The sequence below is a fragment of the Haliaeetus albicilla genome, chromosome 16, assembly GCF_947461875.1.
Source record: "Haliaeetus albicilla chromosome 16, bHalAlb1.1, whole genome shotgun sequence".
Lineage (NCBI taxonomy): Eukaryota > Metazoa > Chordata > Aves > Accipitriformes > Accipitridae > Haliaeetus > Haliaeetus albicilla.
Genome location: NC_091498.1, coordinates 29058870 through 29081580, shown reverse-complemented (window position 1 = coordinate 29081580; position 22711 = coordinate 29058870). Strand labels below are relative to the sequence as shown.

At 40.3% G+C, this 22711-nt stretch overlaps 1 protein-coding gene and 1 long non-coding RNA gene across 3 annotated transcripts; one reads left to right on the top strand and one right to left on the bottom strand.

The window, feature by feature from the left end:
* Window positions 1-107: 107 nt before the first annotated feature.
* LOC138689335 (uncharacterized) lies at window positions 108-3154 on the top strand. The gene is made up of 2 exons (XR_011328213.1): window positions 108-281; window positions 1478-3154. It is a non-coding gene; the product is annotated as an uncharacterized lncRNA (long non-coding RNA).
* Window positions 2455-22291, bottom strand: NADSYN1 (NAD synthetase 1). Of its 2 annotated transcripts, XM_069804103.1 has the most exons (21): window positions 22136-22290; window positions 21824-21884; window positions 21248-21364; window positions 20321-20374; window positions 19830-19919; window positions 18841-18892; window positions 18016-18104; window positions 16453-16570; window positions 14664-14795; window positions 13811-13885; window positions 13513-13637; window positions 13239-13287; window positions 12467-12569; window positions 11620-11788; window positions 11118-11253; window positions 9534-9640; window positions 8603-8734; window positions 8058-8127; window positions 7116-7244; window positions 6215-6391; window positions 2455-3344 (listed from the first exon to the last, which is right to left on the bottom strand). In XM_069804103.1, the coding sequence occupies exons 1-21, from the start codon at window positions 22218-22220 to the stop codon at window positions 3291-3293; spliced, it is 2124 nt and encodes a 707-aa protein (XP_069660204.1). In that variant the 5' UTR covers window positions 22221-22290; the 3' UTR covers window positions 2455-3290. The 2 variants fall into 2 exon arrangements, 1 of the variants encoding a protein (XP_069660204.1); XR_011328212.1 differs by lacking the exon at window positions 2455-3344 and having other exon boundaries at window positions 6251-6391; window positions 8029-8127; window positions 22136-22291.
* Between the last annotated feature and the right edge of the window lie 420 nt (window positions 22292-22711).

The following is a 22711-nucleotide window of genomic DNA, read 5'->3' as shown; positions in this document are numbered from 1 at the left end:
GCCCCCGCCCGCTGCACGTGACCGGCTGCCGGGGGAGGGCGGGAACGGCGCCTCCTCCCGCCGCTGCCCGCCCCGGCCCGGCCCGTCTCCCCCCCCCCAGCCCTCCCGGCCGGGTTTGCCGCCGGGAAAGGGCTTCGGTCAGGGCGCTGTCCCCTGACAGACCGCTGTCTGCCTCCGGCAGCAAAGAGGGCACCGTCTCCCGCCCCGGCAGCGTCCGCCGCCTCAGGAACTAGGATTTTTTTTTTTAGGCGGTCGGGGGTCGATGGAAGACGTGACGGGAAGTCTGTGGTAAAAAGTGTCGGTTCTTCACCTGAACTGACGAGAGCAGATCCCCGACGTCGTTTACGATTAAAAAAAAAATATCCCTCACGCGGAGTTGCGGCTTTTTTACCTCACGGCAGCTGTAAACTCGGTACCCTCGGCTGAGCATACCTCTGAGCCAGTCACTGCCTCAGGGGGAGCTGCAGAACAACACTGCGGCCCTGTGGGGGTTGGGTTTAGGACTTAGGCAGAAAATAAGAGCCAGGACAGAAATCATTGCTTCCTGGTTGTATTCAGTTACTCAAATGATCATTTACACCTCTAGTCGCAGAAAGTACTTAATTTGTATTTAGTCACCTAGGCACCCCAGAAGCAACTGTGGACTTAGCTTATGCTACTTTGACTGTTAGAAGATGCTTCACTTTTGCTACTCTCCCCCTTTACTTCGTGGTCCCCTTCGTACACACTTTCACCCTTCAATTTCATGAAGCTGCAATTTCAAAAGGGTCGATGTCAGCATAATTTGACAACTCCACCCTCTTTTCTGCCACAGACTGGGAGCTATGGCAGCCTAACGATAAACAGGAAGGTGTATCAATCCCTCCTTTTGGTATTCCAACCTGAGCAGTAAAAGTAGGTCCATCCTCTACTCTTTAATTAGCGACGGGGTAGTTTTTGCCTTCAGCTGCAGAACTGATGGGTCAAAAAAATCACAGTTTTACACTGACTTCTGTGTAAGTCAGGGTACGATCCAGCCTTTTTGGAGAGCTTAAGATAAAAAGGAAAACTCCATGACATCACCCTTACCATAATAGTCATTGCTAGTAAAAAGTGAACAGCAGCAGTTACATGTTAGTTCCCATTCCCAGCAGACAGCAAAGCACTGATAAAATGGGGGTTAGTGTTGATAACAGTTGAACTAGAGGCATCAGGTGGAACAGGTACAGTGAAAATTTCAGGATAGTAAAAGGAAAGCAGCGGTGGGCTGCTACAATCTGTATTAAGCACTAGCAGGTAAGAAATAAAATGCAATTTGCACACATGCCATAACTGCCATTGCTAAGAAACACAAGTGTCCTTTCGCTAAGTGTCTGAAATCTTCAGGGTAACCACAGTAACAGGGAACGCACATCAACTTGTATTATTTTTGCTATTATTTTTTATTTGAACGAAAGCAAATGTTTCCTTTTTTCCTCTTCTGTGATTGTCAGGAAAGAGAATCAATAACTTTGGGAAGAAAAAAAAAATTAAGAAGCCTTCAAATATACAACAGATTCCTGAACTTCTGTTCAAAATTCATCCACTCCCTCTGGCTGGAAAGGGGAAGTGGAAGGACCCAACTGATAGTAAAGGAAGGCGAATCTCAGCTAGGGTTTTACGTCAGACAAACATTCTTAGTACCAGCAACATCCACTAAGGTAAGTTAGCTATGTATTTAAACGAATACTATATAATAAACCCACCAAGAACAATGCAGCATCTTCAACCCCAAGTGAATCAACTCTGTCTTTGTGGATTGTGGAAAACAAAGGTGGAGAACATGCCCTTTCGCAGACATTTTCCATTAGCACAATCTACGATCATTTTAACAAAAGTCTAGCTTGGCCTAAGCTCCCCTGCTGTTGCAGTTATAGCATTGTTTGCCCAGAATCTCAGAAATGCATTTCTTGTTTCCCCTATTAAAAGTGCACCTTTCAAATCAAATTAAGAAAAAGCAATAGAAATGGCCAAACATTAAATGAACAAGCAGAAAAGGGACTCAAGTGAAGGAACAAGCCTATCCTTGTACCTTTTTTATTGTTCCACAGCACTGGACACATTTAAAAGATCAGTGAAGTTAAAATAACTTTTTGCAAACAGTAGGTGGAAGGTGGGTAACAAACTAATTGAGCTCAAAGGAAGCTGGCTTTATACTTCATTCTGCAATACTCACTCCATTCCCAGATGTTTTACACCCAGCGAGCTTGATTCCAACAGTAAAGGGATTACGTGGGCAAGTCCAACCACTCACTGATGGCATGGTCAGTGATAACGGATCACAGCTCCTGGACAGGCAGCAGCAGAGCATATAGAAATGACAACAGTGGCATGGGTACCAAACTCGTGTCCTCTCTATTCAAGATACCATGCACCATAAAACATTTTTTATTTCAGGTACGCCAAGTTACCCTTACACATCAAAAATGCCAGGAGGGAAAAGACACCATGAGAACTTTATTCAAAATCCTTAAAATACAGCTGAGGATCTTGGAGAGCAATAACAATCAGACAATCCCTGAACATCCTGATGAAGTAGGTATTATTCCTCTCTGAGAAAATTAAGTCAGAGATTTTAAAGTTAATTGCCACAAGTTACACAGCAAGTAGATGCAAAAACAAGAAGCTGAACTCTAATTTGGATCCAGCTAACAAGGAGACTACCCATCTGCTTCAAGTTAGACATGCTTCCAATATCTGCTGAATTAGACCTTACGTGGCCATTCAAAACACTGGACCAGTCTACATAGCCAATGCTAGATAAATAAAAACATTTAAAATAAGAACCGAGTCGATTAGCATTATAAAATTACAAGTTTATTGCAAAGTAAAATGAGTTTTTCCTCTCAATAGCACATGCCAGAACTGTTAAAATTTTATACTTTCAGCTGAATGTTACTCAAAAATCATATCCAAATTACTAGAACCAAACTTAATATTTGTATGTGTATTCACTTTCACAAAAGACTACCCTGCATTTATTTATGATTGATGGGCTTATCCAAATATTTGCAATTAAAGGCAATTAACTCCAGTAGTTGAAGAAACTTCTTAATAAATGATTCCTTAGCCAAACTATGGTTTAAGTATATTGGGAACAAAATTGAGTCAATTAAAAAAAAAAAAAAAAAAAAAAGGACCTGATTACAAATACCATTTACAATGGTCATCTCAACAATTGTTTGGGTCATCTCTGCTCATCATCACAGTATACTCCAGTTTTGAACATTCTGCTTAGCAAATTAATTACCGCAGTTAAACAAGACAGCAGATCAGTCCACATCTTCAACTACAGAAATTTCTTCCTTTTTTTCTAGCTTGGATACCTGCAAGTTAAAAGGAAACTGATTCAATAGTAAAAAATAAGTTTGCGTTTAAACTCTCCTGTCTTTTCAGGCTTCCATCACAAAACAGTGTAGAGCCCAGATTTACCAGGAACTGACAGTGGGATACACTGCAGGGGACAACTGAGCCGAACAGGGTGTTCAGTTGCAGTCAAAAGAGAAGGTCAAACTTTCTTCCCACCCACTCCCTTAACCTCCCCTCAGCTGCATGCTCCCATCAGTTCCTAGTTTTTTGTCAGCTTGGTGACTTCATTTGGCTGACCAAGGAGCGAGACAAGCACCAAAGCCATCCGAGAAGCCAGGAGAGACAGGAAGGGAGGCAAGATTGCCCCTTTCACTGACAGCTGTCAGATCAGAGCAGGCCATAACCTGGAACCCTGCCTGTAACAGAGCCTAGAATAATTAGAATGAACATAGAAAATGCTTTTCATGTACACATACACAATTTTATAAAACTGACCTTCACTGATCTTAAAACTTAAGAAAAAGGAATTACCTTAATTAAGCTAAGCTGTTGTTAAGACTAACAATATAAATAGTTTCAGAAAGAATTCTACAAATTCATGGAGGATAGACCAAAAGCACAAAGTAAACACGATGTTCTGCACGTTATCTCTAACTCTGGAAAATTCAGTTCTACATTCCCCAAATCTATGGGCATATAAAAGGAGGGTCGTATTATAAATTCCCTGTTCTTATGTTCTTGCTTCAACATCTGCTACGGGTCATGAAAGTGATGCACAAAGATACTAAGGTTGATAAATCTTTCATTTTGACCTAACGCAGCTAATGTTGTGGTATGACCAGTAAGCACTGGAAAAAGCAGAAGACAGGCTGCAGATACGTAATCCTTGGGGGTAGATGTGCCAGCTTTCTTCTGAGCTGTGTCACAGTTCCTTCAAATTATGCCAACTATTAAAACCCCACCGAACATTTTGGCACCTAGAAATTGTTAAAGTGCGTGCTCTGAGCACACATCCTTTACCTCAGGCATAACTCAAAGGCAGAAGCTACAGGCAGTGGTACTGGAGTTCCTAGGGTTGCTCTAAACCACTAGAAATTTCATCAGCCAGGTGGAACCTTCAGCTAGGTAGAGCTGAATGACATTAAGACTCCAAGGGCAAATCCGGCAATTCACAGCAAATGCTATGATCTCAACTTCCTCTTACCCCTGTTCCTTCTGCAGCAAATACAGAGGGAATTTCGCACTCAAACAGTGGATTACTAAATTGGCTTGACTACACTACAAACATGCAAAGTAGAAAAGTACTTTCCACAAATCCAACAGATTTCTCTATCATTAGCACTTCAAACCATTTCCCTTCACCAGTGAGATCAAGCTGTAACATGACTCTTCTACAGGAAAACCTGGCATTACCTAACTAAAGGTGTTTTTTATGTCATTTAGAGTTTATGCCTTATTTTCACAGTCCTGTTACTACGCCAGAAAAAACTTAAGTGCTGATGAAGTCTCAGGAGCATAATTATCAGTGAGACATCGTCCTAGAGAGTGATTGTCTTGGGAATTACAATTGTGCTGAATATGCACAATAAGCAGAAACTCTTACAGTATTCCCTTTCTTGAATAGGGCAGATTTGACTCACATTATTGCAAGCCATTATTTTTCAGTCTTGCAAAAAGCTATGCGTAAAAATGAGTTATCAGTTCAGGTTACTGCTGAACTTTTATCAGTTCAGGTTACTGCTGCCTACATAACAGATTCTTCCCCAGACTTGACTCCCAATTTTCAGGAGTAAGTTGCAATGGCTAGTACCCTTGCACAGCACAACTGCTATTACATACAAATCTAGTTAAAGAGTGTAACAATATCCTGTATCATTAAAAGAACTTAATCACATTTACTGTAAGCATAAAATAATTATATTTTGGTCCAGACCCTACAAAAATATTTTACCCAACTCCCGCTGAGGCCAAAAGAAATTTTGTCCTGGAATTCAGTAGGAAAAAGTCCAAAATGATGGAAAAAAACCCACCATACAGAGCTACAAAAAAGCACTGCACGTGGTAGCTTTTATCCTAGGCTTCAAGGTAATAAAACACTATTACAGCATGTCTGGCATTTCACAGATGAGGGAATTAATATTTTATTACATATATAAACATATTCTTAAAAGCAACTGAGGTGTAAAATCTCTGGCAGAAAAAACTTCGAGGTGCTAAAATTCTTCAGCCCAGCACTTTTTGCCTCAAAAAAATTCATTAAAATAACATCGAAGGTGTGACTAAAAACTACAAAAAGCTAAGCACGGTTCCCATAGTTGCTTGAGCCCCTCCACACCTCACCATGCTCAAACTAAGCACTGTACCATTAGTGTTGCTGTATTAGAGCAAACATGTATTTGCGAGTCAACTGACTTGAAGGTTCGAAAAAGGTATTGCTGTAGAACTAGGTGGGAGAAGCATTCCCAATGAATTGCTACCTCTTACTGGCTCTTCCCACACAGATGTAGGTCAAGTCTTAATCCCGTGATTAAACAGATCCCTTCAGACGGGTCCTGAACTGAAACCGAAACACATAAGCTTGTTCTCCGCATTAGCACAAGACTTCATGAGTATGGGTACACCTATTAGTTTCTGGCCTCAGTTCATACATCTTTTTTCTTCTTCTTGCTTTCCTCGCAACATGACAAGCTGTACTTAAAAAACAGCCTACACTGAAACCAGAGAATTCTTACCCTCACAGTTATGAGAAAAGAACAATCACAGTTATTTCTGTAATAACTATTTTCCTAAATGCTAGTTGTCTTTTGCTAGGGATTCACTGGAACTGGGCTTGTCCCATTGCGAGGGCTTTAAATATAAAACCATACAAGAAGTAGAGGGCATTTACCTGTTTATCTATACACCTAAATTGCCAGGACCATGTGGTGTTATAAAGGAAAGGCCTCAGGTCAAATCGGTTGTCATCTGGACTGTAGTTTTCAGCATGGTAGGAAGGAGTCAGGGTGGTCATTTTATGTCTGTTAATGGAATACATCCTGAAGAAATGCTTAACCTTTGATGCCACCTGGTGTACAAAGAATATAGCTTTTAATGGGATGAAGATTCTTAGTATTTAAAAGTTTAGCTAAGAATGTGTTCTAGCTTTACACATCCATTTTCTTTCATTAACATTTACATAAATTACCTACCACAACTAGTACGAATCACTGTGGATGACCCTACATATAAGAGGCATTTAAGACCATTTTCAGACACCACCTCGGTCTCCGCACCTAGCATTTACCAATAAGGAAGTGCCTTGTAAGAAATCTAACAGTAAGCACTAGCCTCTGCAACTCGGGTGATAATCTGCACTTTTTCCTTCATGCCCAAGAAAAGAAGAACTGCATAACAGCAAAGCAGATACCTCTTCAGTGTAGATAGCCTTTCAAAGCAAGAGCCATTTTCTGCCTTAGAAGACATAACCAAAGGCTTCAAGAGTAGTTAGCCATGTGTATTTCAGAGAATAATTTTCCCCTGAGGGTATAGTTCTGAAGTAATTGTTTTCAAATTACCCAGTCACTGTTCTAACAGTTTGCAACACAGACAACAAGCTCCATTAATTTAAGAGATGCATACTAGTTTTTCCAGCATATTCTGCTACAGTTGTAGAACGAACTCTAAACACAGAATAATTAAACTATCCCTTTCAGTCAAAAGGAACTCTACTTGACCTTTTTCCAGATAGACTCTATTTTGGCAAAGATATTACATGATTTGAATTTTTTTTATTTTTTTGTGTGTATTACCTCTCTTGGAGTACAAATTTCCTTCCACATATTAATCAGCTTACAGAACATACTGTACGGTCCAGCCTTTGCAATTTTTCTTAATTTGCCATAGATTGAGAGTTCTGCATATGTCATCCCCATATCTGCCTGAAATCACACACACAGAAAGTCACTGAAAATCTTTACTATGCAAACTATAATTAATAGTTTTATGGAGCAATTACAATAACCCAGTTTAATCAAAGAAACACCAAAATGAAATTGCCAATGATCAAAAAGACGACGAGATAGTAATATTATGAGCAGAGGGAAAAAAAAAATGGAAGCTCTCTGAAATGGGAGATTTTAAATTGTTCCATGAATGTATTTGATTTGGCCAGTGAAAACATTTCTTTCCTGAGATTTGTTCATTTTCCTTTCTAGGGAGCTTAAACGTAGTGTGTATCAGTAAGGTAAGGCCAAATGAAGAAAACCTCTAATTCTAGTTCAGCAACCCTTTGCTTTATCATAAAGAGTTTTACAATACCCTACCGTTAAATATCCAACAGCCCTTAGAGGTAGTTGTTAGGCTTACCAGCCCTCTCTTATCCAAGTGGACAGCAAAGAGAAGGACAGGGGAAGAAAAGGAAGGGCTTTGCCACCAGTCGTTTTAATAGCAGTAGGGCCCTAACTCTCTTTTGATATTAAGAAAATTTAAAACAAACCGAATTTCAGAACAGCCATCTTTCTAAGTGCCCCAAATATAAAATCATTCCAAAAAAAGTTAATTTGCTGTTTCGGAAACTGTTGTCAACATAGATAAGGCTGGTACGGGATAGTAGTGCCTTGTCAGCAGCTTTAAGACTGTTTACAACATGCTTGTCAATAAGCATGGATACATACAAGAGCAGCAAGTTATTGGACAACAAACAAATTTTGGGATAAGGCTTACCAGAGTATTTTAAAGTCACTGCCCATTACCTCATCAGTTTGAGCCACTTGTCCATCCACCAGGGGCTCTAACTCCGCAGTGGGTGGAGCTGACATGATACTGTAAGAAAAAGGTAAAAAGAAAAACATGAATTCTATCCAGTCTCATGAGTACTAGTTAACAGACAGTCTGGTTTGTTAAAAATCAAATGCTTTATTCAAAACATTTTCAGGGCATAAGCTGCTAAAGAACTAGATAACTCTAAGTGGTACTTGCAAGTTGTTCCACGTTTAAAAAGCAATGCTTTATACCAAAAACATAAAGCATTTGGTTCAAACAGTTCCTTCAGTGGAATTAACAACACAAATGCTTGCATACAGTAACTCCTATAAGACTGGTGGTATTTTCAGCACCCAACAGTTCACATTGTGTAAACGTACACAATCATTTAAAAACAGAGGGATATGCAGAATGCTTTATTAGCATTTGCAATATTACTGCAGCTTAGCTCTGTTAGTAGAGAAAACCAAACCGTGAAGTCCACAATATGCTGCATACAAATACAGTCACCAGATATCGCTGCTTCACTACTCACCTTCTGAGGGCCGTGAGCTGAAAATTTTCAATGCAGTATTGTATGAAGTTCTTCAGATCAGTCTTGCTGATTCCACCAATGGGATTGATATCAGCACTTGAGCAATCATACTTCGTCAAGTAACCTCGGAGACTGAGCAAGAGAGGAAATTTTATATAGTAATAGTAAATAATAATGTAACATTAGCATAATATGTAATAGCTTATACTAGAGAGCACATATATGTAGTATAAAGACAGGGAGAAACAGACTGCATATTGTTAAATGTATTTATACGTAAGGGCCAAACACAACCAGCTACAACAGGGCCATTCTAAAGCCATGAAATTGCCAGGAGAAGAAAGACAATATTTTAAACAATTAGGAAGCATTACAAAACTGCCCATGCTAAGGTGATACATTTGATGCAAAACAATTAAAATACTGTCCTGACCAATTAAAAAAAATAAACCCCCAAACCCCATAGAATCAGCACACACTACTTTCACAGCTTTAGAGGTTATCAATCCTACAATCTTATGGGGATTGCTTTAATCTTCAAATAGTCAGCTCTAATAACAGTACTCCAGATTTTTAAAAATCTATTTTTCAACTCAAAGTTCACAACTTAATTCCTAATACAGTAATTGAAAATACAACAAATAACAGATTGGAAAGTTAACCTGTCAACTACACAGGCAAGCTCTACTGAAAACAGCTAAGGAAGGAACAGCATTTTATTGGAAAACTATGACAATGCTTTGGCTAAACTTCTGAAAAATACACAATTTTACATTCAGGCCAATTCAACTATTTTCACTAATTTCACTGCTATCGGTGTATTCTTAGCTTGTTACCTCTTCTGAGGTACACTGGGATTTGGTAGAGTTGCAAGGAAATGAAGTGACCTGTTCCCAATTCACCTGGTTTTAGATTTCTAACTTTCACCAACCTTTCATCCACATTGGCTGATCCTAGCACGAGAAGTCCCCCTGGCATCCCACGAGTCCACAGTGTCAGCTGAGCAAACAGGTAGGCAAGGACCATTCTTATTCTAGCCTGCAAAGCAAAATGAAAAATAAAGCAAATTTACAGAGCAGAATAATATCTTCCCAATCACTTTTACTAATCAATTCCCAAAACAAACCCATAAAGAACAAAATGCGAGAGGGGTAAGCGTAACTGCAAGAAGGATGGTCTTGTGGAGAAGATGCCGAACACACGTAGGAAAGCCAGGTTCAATATCCGCTACTGGCACAAACTTACATGACTGAGCAAGTTTATTCTACTCTGAATTGCAGAATGGGGAGTAGTTGCCATTTTCTGCCTCCTACAAGCACTAATAAGGATCCATGAGGGATGAAGTATGCAGATAAACCATCTGTCTACCATGCCCTTTTGTGGAGTATTAGGCTAAAGGGATTTATTCACATAAAATTTGTAAAAAGTTCTCTTTGCTTTAGTCCCCATCCTGAAACTCAACTTTTTCCAAGGACGGTAATAATACTGAACAGAACTGAGATTCAGCCTCCAGCTCTAGGCACAATTGTGTGCGATGTTAAGCAAATCGCCACACTCCCCTGTGACTAAAGCCTATCCCATTGCCAAAAAGCTGATAAAGGATTCAGTGTTGGCTTCCAGAGGAGACAGCTGGCTTCCTCCAGTAATAGCAGGGGAAGAAAGATCAAGTCCTCAGCTAACAAAAATTATCAAACATGATAATCAACATTTAGGCAGAATTAAAACAGAGTTGCTGGTTAGGTTGGAAGCTTTTAAGAGTAGGCCAAAAAGAAAGCTATCAAGACAACAAAATCTACAACTGGAGCCAGGGACTAGAAGTAACTAGGCAACTATGTTTTCTGTGATTCTGTAGGATACATACACCAGCGCTACCCAGGCACAGCAACAATCTGTTCTGACACAATGAAAATACATAACTGGAAATGTGTATCTGAGCTGCTTTTTATAAGCCTTTTGAACATTAAACACCTTCTGATGTAAAAAAACTTTCTACCTTCTAAAACTGAGGACATCTAGAAATTGGAATGGGTAAGCTTGACATCTCACGCAGAGCCTTTTAAAGGCTGCTAACATTCACCAGAGGAAAGTCTAGTATACATCAGCAATATTTTTGAGTCTTGAGCTGCCACAATCATACTGGACTCAAACTCAACTATTAGAATACTTTGCCGCTCATTCTCCTGACCTGGCAACTTTCTCTTGGGATGCTTTTCTAAACAGCAACTAGACCAATGCTATTGATGAGATACAGGCATGTACTATTTCCTCCTGACCAGGTTTTAAAAGACACAAGCAGTAATTATCTTGGTCTTCTCCTGAGTTATGTGGGATTGTAGATTTCAGCTGCAGCCAAGCATTTACTGGAAGCCCATGAATCTTCAGGGACACACCACAACAAGTTCAGGTTTTCACAGCAATGCAGACGAAGGGGCCCCTTGTTACTTTACCATTTTGTAGTCTTTCAAAAAAAAAAAAAAAAAAGGGTCTGACTTGATTCAGCCTACATGAAACACACCTGCACATTCTGGAGTGCCAGGTTTTCTCTGCTGCTCCCTCCGTAGACAGAAAAACAGGGAGTTCGACCTGTCACCATGCTGAAAATTCCCACAATAGCTTTCACAGCCGCATCTATGTTCAGATTGATGTGATAGCTGAGAAGAATTCAAGCAGAAGTGACTCAACTAGCACAATCTGACTATATAAAATAGCATTAAAAAAAAGCAAAAACCCCACCCATCAAATGATGTTTTAAGGCTGCTATCATCTCAGATCTGGTATGAAGACACTTAGAAAAGAATAACACTTTCCAGAGTCTGTTTCCAAATTTCCATGTCCTTCACCAAATGCTTCTACGTTTGCCTAACATTTACACACTTATATAATAATGTCTGTAATACTCCTGCTTAACACACCTACTATTCCTCTCCTACTTTTTCCCATTTTAAGAGTTTAAAAGTTTTACATGAAAGTCTTTGCCAGAATGTGATTTTTTTTTTCCAGCACTTCTCAACTTGTACCTGCCTATTTGCTCAGCCAGAAGTTTAGCCCTGTTGCAAGTATCCTGGGAGGAGTTCTCACTAGCCATATAGCAAGTGGTAAAGACACGCTTGCAAAATTCTCGAGGATCCTCAGGGACATAGGTCTCATCATTCACAATCTTGCGCGCATCAGCCAGCACATCCGCATCTGAGGACAAAGCAAAAGAAATAGAACAAGAGTGGAAATTGTTGCACTCCTGCTATCCAGGATATGTAAGTAACTTTTATGTTTCTTGTATTCCAATTAAGATTTACACTGCCCCTCACAAATAAGACAACTCCATCATCTAACTCCCCAAACATATTTTCATATATCAAATAAAAGAATTACTGATATTGCTCCTAATTTTGAACACAGAAATATTAAATCCTTTTGTTTTATACCTTAAAGAAACTTCATAGAAAATATGATCCAATATGTACAAAGGCTTAGCTAAATGCGTATAGTCTATTTAAAGCCAGTTTCAGAGCTTGAACCATGCCTAACCATGTTTTGTAGTGCAGAATTTAATAGGAGAAAACTCTCATGATTAACTGAAATCCCAAAACTACATCAGCCAATATTTTGAACGATACTCTAGACAGAAACTAGTCTGAGTTCCACATCCAATTCTTAAACCCAAAATGAAAACTATTAAGCCAATTCAAAGAACCTGAAATCTGGACGTACATTTTTGCTGGAATTTCTGAACAGATACAAAAGGATTCCACTAGAACAACTGGGCAAGAGTCTACCATTAATGACCTCTTGCATCTATTGCACCCAGCTAATATTAACTTGTCCATAACCATTAGTAAGCATGGCTACTAATGCATATCTACTTACTTCCATTCTTGACTGCCAGGCAAACCTGGTGACACATAGAGTATACTATGCAAGCTGTAGCAGAGCTGTCAATTCCACCACTAAGAGGTAGGAGAAATCCTGCCTTGAAAATAGAGCAAGGAAGATGTTCCAAACAGCAAAATTAGAAAAATATATATTGTACCATTCACAAACATACTCTTGTAAAAAAATTACACATGCATTGTTCAAGTCTGCTTATATTCTACTGAGGAAAAACAAACAAACAAACCAGACCTAGCAAACCCTCTTAACTCTCATCGACTGGATAATCAAACAAGTAGTCAGTGTAAACCCTTTGGCTAGAAAAACTTCCAGTATGTCTTTACCCTCTAGTAAGACTGAAGAACTAATAAAAAGGATGAAATTTTTCGTATCTATTTCACTATTAAACTGAATTACTAGTTCATGTCAGTCTGCTTATTTTAAACATCTCCATTATGCCACTGAAATATTTTCCTTACTGGAAAAAACAGCGTTTCAAAGAAAAAGAAATCCCCTTTATTAGGTAAGCTTGACTGTTGCTTTCAAAGAAAGCATGATCCCTGAGGAAAAGTTCTGAAGAGCATACTGAAGTCACACTTTGCGTACAGGTTTTAAGTCTGAATGAGCTACCAGTGAAAAACTCAAACCTGGTACCTTGGACTAACATCACTTTGCATTAACGACAGCACAGGATAGCAATGTGTACTGTCCCTACGGCACAGGAGATGATGTGTATGCGAAGGCAAAGAGCAAAAACAGTTGTTCTTACCTGTTTGCTGCGCCTTAAATAGTCCCAAAGCCAACATGCAGGACCAAGGCTGAAAGTACAAAATGTGCTTATTCCAACAGGGTTATGGAATAAGACCTAAGCAAGTCAAAATATTTACTGTGGTCTTCCAGTGAGATACTTTCTTTACTTAAATATAAATAAGATTTTATGTTTATCTCGTTTGTTTGTTTGTTTGTTTGAGTTTTTGAGTTTGGCTTTTTGGGGTTTTTTTAATCAAAATAATTTTCAAGCAACAGATTCACTATGTGCTTACCTGATCTCCTCCTCAGGACTATGATGTCTCCACTGGATTGGCATACAAGTAGGTACAGCTACATCATCAGAACATGACAGAGCAAAATTCACTTTTACCCTGGGATAAGGATTCACTTTACTTGCCTAAGCAATAGTACAAAAGAATTGGGAAGACATCCATTTTAATGCAGCACATACCTATAAAATATCAGATCTATAGAATACTGCAAAAATCAAGACATGCAACTACTTTTTAAATTCAATAACCATTCAAACTTGGCAGAGTCTACAAACATCACCTCCGTAAAGATTATTACCGCTAAGTTACGAGATGAAATCTCTGCTCTGTAACTTCGAACGTCCTCCAAGTCCAGCGTGGCAACCAGCACCTCCTATGGAAAGGCTTTCAACGTTAGATTAATTCTACACAAACAGATAAACAATGTTTGATAGGCCTGGACTACAAAAAATGTTGGGGAAGAAGAATGCATGCAACTGTTTTCAACACAGATTTTTATGTTCACTTCACAAGTCATTTCTGACTCAGTAGAATTACTTCCATTACAAAGCGAGCACAACTGACTCACTTCACCGAGTACACTAGGATGCTCATAAACCGCAACAAATTTATAGCGCTTGTCAGATGGGTGAACAATAGGTTCACCATCAGTTGGGGCAAAGGACAAGAGGAAAAGGCAAGAAGCATACTGGGGAAAGAGATTAATTTGACACATAATGTGAGGAAACATACAGCTTTGATGACAAATCTACTGAGAAAGGGCTCTTTGAAGTGAAGCTCAACCTATTAAACATTTTGTCTACCAACCTGGGTCATAATTAGAACACCGCAAACTTTGCCCTTTTTTTCTTAGACAAGGGAATATAAGTTAACAGGGTCTCTCCTAAACATGGTGATTGCATATGCAAACATTTTCATGAAGTTCCTCCACTGTGACAGCTCTTCCTCGCTCGCAAAAGCAGGAGAGCTACTGTAGATCAGGTCTGGGCAGTTTGACTAGGAAAAACTTTGGATCTAGTTGAATAGCATAGTAAAAATACATCTTTTTTAGTCTAGAGACATGGACCTAGTAGCTGGAACGTCTGCATAGCGCATAAATGTAGCCATGCTAATTTCAGCTGTAAGTAGCAGCTATAGGTTGAATACATTACCACATCATCGAGTGAAAACTGGGATCCTTGTGCAACTGTTTCTCCATTCATCGAAATCATGGCACAGCCATCATAATATAGACGATCACCATCACAGCCTTTCTGGTTAGCTAAAATATATATTCCACCGTTCTAGAAGGAAAACAAACATGCAGACGAAAAAATGCTTTTCAGAATACAGCACCTGACAGAATGTTAAAAGACAAAATTATTTCTCTGTTCCTGTCCTTCTTACAATCTTCCTCTGTCTTTACATTGTGAATGATTTATGGCCGGGACTCTCTCCTGTCATTTGAAAAAGTACTTTGCATGTGATATACATGACAGAAACAAGTAATTACATAAGTAAATGTAGCAAGTGAGCTCTATCCCTTCCACACTGTTGGAAGACAGGAGTCTTCAGTTATTAGCAAGAGTCATTCCCTTAGCTCAAATAGAGAGGGCTGCACTTCTAAATTTAAATTCTAAGTTCAAATAGAGATCGAGAAAAGCAGGAAGATGATGACAGAAGCTGTGTTTGGATATCTGAGGACAGAGCAGATACTGTTAAATATAACCAAAGAACGTTGACAAAGCAGTTGTACAAATCAAACATTTTTCACAGTGTAATATACATTCATTACTTTGTTTTTGTCCCCCCATCACTGTTAGATGGGATTACAGTCTAATAACTAAATGTCTTCTCTTCTCTAAAATAAACAGAACTTTCAAAGTAGAAGAATATAATATATTTTAAGAAGATGACAGCAGGGGAAAAAAAATCCACGAAGTCTGAGTTTAAACACTGATTTCTATTTCCCCTTCCCAATAGTTACCAGTATTCCTCTCCAACATAATGTTGCCATGTGAACAGGGAAACTGTCATTTTAAGGAAACGAAAGAGACTTTTGGATGCTTTTGTATGTGCCAGGAATTTGCTGACCAAATTACAAGCTGGCAACGAGCTGCCAATTCAGTACACAATGCATATGGAGGGAGACTGTTTAGGCACAGATAACTACAGGGAGCAACCACAGCCACTGGTTGTTTGCCCTTTGTGCAGAACATGCATTCAACAACACCCTTTCAAGCTGGTTATACTCTCTATGCAGTGGATTCAGCATTTCATACTTCCAATTACTGAAAGTCAGTTACCCTGATTAACTATTTTCTATCCATTATAGGAGTGCGATATTTTTTTTCTTCAATGTCTAACGGAATTAAGATCGAGGACATCAAATACATTTTTGGAGCATCAGTCGCCAGAGCTGGGAGTTACCAAACTGTTTTAATGTATTCTGACTCTTCTTTATAAATGTGCATGAAAGCTAGATGATATAGTTGGCATGCCAGTGCAGAACTATGAGGCCCCATGCAAAGTTTCGTCAGGGAGTTCCCCCTGCACACACACAGGTAGGTTTGTATCTCCCCTATTCCCATACAAATACCAAATGGCCTCTCTTCTAGTCTGCTGCTCCACAGATCAGACAGAGCTGACCTGCAATCAAACAGCCTCTGGCATTTGGGGTCACAGAGCTGGAAACAAGTTACAGTGCTTCACATTAGAGCATGACATTTAGCAGGGTGTGCCAAAGTAGTACAGTCCCCCAGCCAGAGAGCTCTTCCCCTATAGCTGATTCAATCAGGGAAGGTAATTACAGGTAAGAAAACAAGAAACTAACAAGGACAGTCAAGGCCCCCATGCTCATGCTATGTCCTGTCAAAGGAGAGGACACTGTTTTGAAAACCAAAAAAAAAAAAAAAGAGGTTCATAACCAAGAAGTTAATTTTTTTTTTTTTAAGCTTATACCTTTGCTGTGGCAGAATTCACCAAATCCACCCGGGTGTGAGCCTTCCGCAGCACATGGTGACTCCCTGAAGAGTTAGTGAAAATTTCCACACCATCAAGTCCCATTTCAATATGAGGGCTGTCAAAGCAGAAGGCAGAAAAAAATTCAGCTGGCAATACTATGCTGTGAATACTGCAGGTATCATTTAAAACCACTGACAAATAAAAATATCTATGTCATTGTCAGTTTTCTGCATGTCTTAGCTCAAACAAGGATAGGACTCTCAAAAACATCTGTTTTCTTGCATGGCCTGACTCTTCTAAAGACCAGGAGTGGTCGCAGAGGGCAGAAGGGCTTTTGCTCATTCTGTTCTAAATAAAATGCCTTCTACTTTATGGAAGCTTGGGTCCCAAAGAAAGAGAGAATAAGACAGTCTTGGTCTGAAAAGGTAACATGGAGATACTCTTGCAAGGTCAGTTGTCCCATCTTCCTTCTCTCTCAGTGAACCCAAAAGCATAAAAGCAAGCAGAACCACAAGAAGGAAAAGACTTTTACTGGGTTTTGATTTTTCCACTGTCAAAAGAAAGAAATACTAAAAAAAAAAAAGTCACATCTTTGCCTGTAACGTGCCACACCTTCTGCAGTTACAAGGAAGTGAATGTCTAACTGGGAGATTTGGAAAAACATCGGGAACATTTTGTTTATTTTGCGTTAACTACAACAGCTTTCATGCAGCTGTATCTCCGCCCCCACCCCACATCAGACCTTTATGAATGGGATCTTCTTTGTGGTTGGGAAGAACTTTAAATTGTAGCAGGAACTAAAATAACAACAGGAAATATTACTTAAGGGCACTAGGCTTTGCTTTCCCTTAATGACCTTTTGTTGTTTCCTTCTGCATTGTCTTTATGCATTGTCTGATGCTTGATAAAAAATAACGCAGAAGGATTAAGCTAACAGCTAAATAGAAAAAAACATAAGTGATACATCTCGAAGTGATGTTGCCTAGAAGCCTATGCTCTAGCTTGTCAAATATAAGAGAGCTAAATTTGTCTCTTAAATGGAATGCTTTGGAGGACTTGGTCAAAGCCAAAGATAAAAAGAATAAAGTAGATAAAAAGAATAAAATAAATAAAAAGGCCTACTAGTACTCTCAAATTATATTTGCTAGACAAGATTGATAATACAAATTGATACAAAATAACTTTGTCACTTTGACCCTAGATCAAATTACAGAGATGGATCCAGAGAGGACATTTCAACACCAGGTTGAACTAAAAGCTGAACAATGTCTGGAATGAGAGCACTATAGTTATTTGTCATTTGTTTCCTCACGTCACCTTTTTCATTCCGCTTCTTCTCTTTTCTTTTAGTTTAAGTACCTAAAATTTCTTTTGCCACCCTGCATCTAGCCTAGTGAAATCTTCCCCATGATGTATTTATTGCTCCTAATTATATTTTACTTTACTGGCACTTTCTGAAAGGTATACTACCTGGAAGAATAATAAGTAGAATTTTTCAAACATTTATTTCAGGTAGATCCAGAGTATGTTTTCGTTTACTTTTCATTTCTTCTCCTTTACCTGTTTGGTGCCCAGAGTTCTTCGCATATTTCTGTCCCTAGGCAGGTATCTTTGGTTGCTAGCACTGCATCCCCAAAAGGAACAGTTTCCTGAGAAAAAACAAGAACATCCTTACCCACATGTAACAGAAGAATCTATCCCATTCAAAAAGTTTACTACAAATCTAAAAAAACTATAAAATTGAATACTCACTTCTGTGAAATGAGTGACACAGTATCAATCACATTACAGCTTCCTTCATTATACACCAAGCTAAAAAAAAAAGCTCTAAACTGCAAATCTCTGTACTGAAATTTTGTGTTGAAATTTCAGTAGTATTAAGATCCAGTGCTTTGCTTCAGGACAGGACAACTGCTTTTGAATTAAACAATCTACAAAACAGATACTGTCTTTTGCTAGGAATCACACTCATGTTTTAGCGGGAAATAACCTAAGTTTTAGACCCTTCTAAATCGAGAAGATTAATTTTTTTTAATTTTATTTTTTTACCTCAAAACATATACTCATTTCTAGTCTCAAGCACAGATAAACTCTGTACCAGAACTGTGCAAAATAAGACAATCTTCAAGGTCCTGTATATATAAATAACTGAGGCAAATTTAAAATGCACTTGTTTTGCTGCCAAATATTAATATGAACAAGATTAAATTATGCTCTCATTTAATCTAACTGAGAGCCATCACTGAAACCTATGAATTTGCAACATGACTGACAGCAGAATTTGGCATACTACAGTTTTATGCCACAAATTCTATTCATTTAAATTACTGAATCTGGAAGATGCTGAAGTTAAAAAGAAAAGAAAAAAATCCTTTACAAACTTACCTGTCCAGTCACTTCCTGAATTATTCTGGGTAGAAAATACTCCTCCACATGCCTAAAGCAGGTTTATAGGTTGTGAGGACATCATTATGTAAATCACAGCATAAAAACTGATTCTAATCTCTACATTCTGTCACCTTCTAACATTGATTCTAACAATCAATCTAACATTGATTAAAGAAATTGCACTTCAGTTGTACAGGGCTGTGTTATGTTTAAAAAAAAAAAAAAAAAGGACCTTCGTACTTTCTGTGAAATTATTCAGAAACGTTAAGACTATAAATTAGCAACATCCCACTTTGCTTCAGAAATGCATGCTAAACAACGCTCCATCCTAGCTATAAACTAGACCTAACAAAGAAGACACCATGCAAACCAAATACCAAATAAAAGTTTCTCTTTTTGCAGTGTTACTACGTGAGTAACGCAGAACTCATCTGGAGTTGATTGAGGTTAAGGGGACAGATGCTCAGGGGCCTTCTCAGAAATACTTTACTGAGACCATCAAGTTAGAACCGTTCTCTGATTACTGGATGAGCGCACGGCATCAGAGATGAGCATCAAGCGTCTTTTGCATCATCATAAGGTACGTAGCTTTCATCCTCTGCAGCTGTTAAAATACTGACAGAGCGCATCCATTTCACATTGTTTTCCAGTTTAATATTGAACAGGATGCAGCAATCAAGCAGATAAACACAGGCTCTTCCAATCCTGAACTGCATATAGTTAGAAAGTAGACACAAGGAAAATGACACTACTACACTGGTTGCAGGATTGTTCAGCCACACTTTTCCTTCCAGCTCAGCAATCAGAGTTTCACTGTACTTAATAAGCTTTCTAACTGAGCTTCAAATAGGTAGCTTAGCTGACTCTGTCTTGCTGCTCACCCTGTAGCAGCATTGATGGATTTCTATAGAGATTTCAATCTTTCTGCTGTGGCTGCAAACAGCAAGCTGTGTTTTTAAACACAATTTTAACAGTAGCCGGCCCACCTTGCTTTGTTCCACGGGGTAAACCATCTAAGTTCCCTGTAGTTTCCTGCATTTGCCAGTGATATTTTTGGTCTGATCAGAAGAATTTTCCTTAAAACATAAAACAGAAAGGGCGAGTTAAGACCTGATGTACAGCCAAACAAGACTAAATAAAACCACTGATCAATACCAACTCTTTTCTTCTGTTATGATGTATATTAAACAACTACTACATACAATAATTTTTTAAGTTTCTGTTTGCAGACTTAAGGTTTTTTTCCTGGAGTCTTTCAGAAGGCAGTGGAAATTTAGTTTCTACAAATTCAAAAAGGAAAAAGAGATAATGGAAAACATTAGCTGTCTCTCTAAAATTTGGCAGATAGGAAGACAACTCCATTGCTCTACATAGCACTGAAGAATCTTTCTTGAAGGCCAAACAGGTCTCTGAAAAGATACATTAATGTATTGTCTCACAAAATGCATAAAGAACTTACTTATTATAAAATACTTACTTATTTAGAAAGATCACTCGACAATTGTAGCGAACATTTCTGTGCAGAACAGGCCTGTGAAAATAAGCAGCAAAGTTACCAGTGGCTAAGCTCATTAAATGAAGTAAAAAACGGCTACAGAATCTACTTCACTGGACAAAAACTACTTTTAAGACAACACTTCTACACTGTATCACTAAAGGGAATCAAACAAAACAATATATCAAGTTTTAGCATCTAATGTTTTAATTCACGTAGTTGTTTGCAAAAATCAGAGTTACTGACCATTCTGTCGGTCTCAGACATGTCAACAACTGCCAGATCACTGGCATGCCTGAGAAACACAAGCAGGCCAGAAGAATCCCCCTGGCTACCTTATTTAATCAAACCTGACTGCCTGTGATACTACCAAGCTAGTTCAAAATAAAGCTAGCTTTACACATTCATATCAATACTAAAACAAGTAGGTGTACGTACGTTAATTTTACAGTTATAATTTAGCCCTGTTCACTGCCAGTACGTGACTTGCAACAGTTTCAGTGATTTTGACATATGGGTATGATGCTTAAAGATGCCTGTCAGTCAAAGCAAGTTACATGAGCCCTGACATTCCTGAAAGAGAGTAAATCTATGAAGCCTTTCGCATTATGTATAATACGAAGTCTTACCCATGGCAATAGGGCCCAGCCATTAAGGTTCCCAATAAATAACTGTAATTATCCTATTTCTCTCTTGAAGGGCTCAACCACCAGAAATCTCTGAAAGGACTATCTTTCAGAAAGTGTTTTGCATGTCACAGTCCTAGTCATGGTAAGCAAAAGGGAAAGCAGCGCAGTTCCTAAGATGTGTTTAAAAGTTTGGCGCAGAGCCCTTGCTATCCAGAAACACAGGAGGAGAACCATTCCTAAAGACCTACCCCTTTATCCTATTTACAGCAAAAAAACTTACATTCCCACATCACAGATAATATCCTGAGTTGCTGGAGACTCCAAAAGCTTTGCCAGAACTTGAAACGAATGCAAGAGCGTGTCAGACTCATAATAGTGATCCGAGCAGCCGTAACCACTGCGTATAAAAACATAAGAAATAAAAAATTCAGGCAACGTCAGTACCAGAGATGAGGGACCAGAACTACTCCAGGCAAGGAACACCTCATCCACACGGGCAATTTATACACAACATGCAGAAGCAGCGCAGTCAACATCATCCCTCCTGACAGCATTTAAAACTCGGTGGCACCGCTGGGATATTCCCTTCAAGAGCAGCAGCCTGGGCCTAGGCGGAATTCAAAGCACTGCAGTTTCTGCGAAGGGAGACTCGCTGAAACAGGTCACAAATTACCGGTACCGGCCACGGTTCCAAGACAAGAAAACCAATTTTCTGCTTGCAACTACAATGTTCTTCTTTCCACTGACAGCCGCATGCTTTGGGCAGTAGGGTACTACGTGCCTGATGTTCTTCCCGACCGCTCTGTGGGAATTCACCGGGAACGTCCCCCGCCCAGAACCCGCAAAGCGCTCTCACCAGATTTCGAGCTCTGGACCGAGCCGGTACCGGGCTCCTCGCCTCTTTGCGATGTCGATACCTGGAAGAACGGTCGGATTAAACGCCAGCCGGACGCTCAGGCCCGGCCCGGCCCGGCCTGCCCTGCCCGGACGCCCCCCGGACGCCGGGAACGGGACCGCATAGAACAGGCCCGGTCTCCGCTGCCGCCCCGACCAGAAACCCGCGGCGGGAGGAGACGCTTCCCGACGGCCTGGGGCGGGGGGGGGGAGCAGCCAGCAGAGCTGGAACCGGGCGCCCGCGGAGCAAAGCCGGCACCGCCGCCCCACTCACTCCTGAAGATCCTCTCCAGGTTGCCCTCAAAATCCAGGGCCCACTGGTTGAGGGCGCAGGCGGCCACGCTCACCGCCCGGCCCATGGCCGCCTCCCCGCCGCTTCCGGGGCGCGGCGGGGCCCTTCCCTCCCGGCGCCCGCCAGCGGCCGGCCGCGTCCTTGCGGCGGGGGCGAGGGCCAGGTCCTGCCTCCGCTCGGTGGGGCTGCCGGTAACCCCTGCCGCCGCTCCGCGAAGGCCGGCTCCGCGGAGAGAGCTGCTGCCGAGCCCCCGGTGCGGCTCCGCCGGCGGCTTTTTCCCGCTGCATCGCCCTTACCCGGTTTCGGCAATTTGGTACCCCCCCCCCCCAAAAGCCCGGAATAACGGGAATGCAGTCTCAGCCGTGCGGGCTGCGAAGAGGTGTCCCTCCGAACAAGCTCGGGGTGCGAGTACCGGCGCTGGCGGGAGCAGGGACCGGAGTTTCGCGCGTTATTGGCGATTCGGCACCGGGGTGCAAACCCCGAGAGAGGAGCCCAGCCGTGTCCCCCACACGCCCGGCAGCCTCCTTACAGACGGGACTGGAAACTAATTCTGCGCTA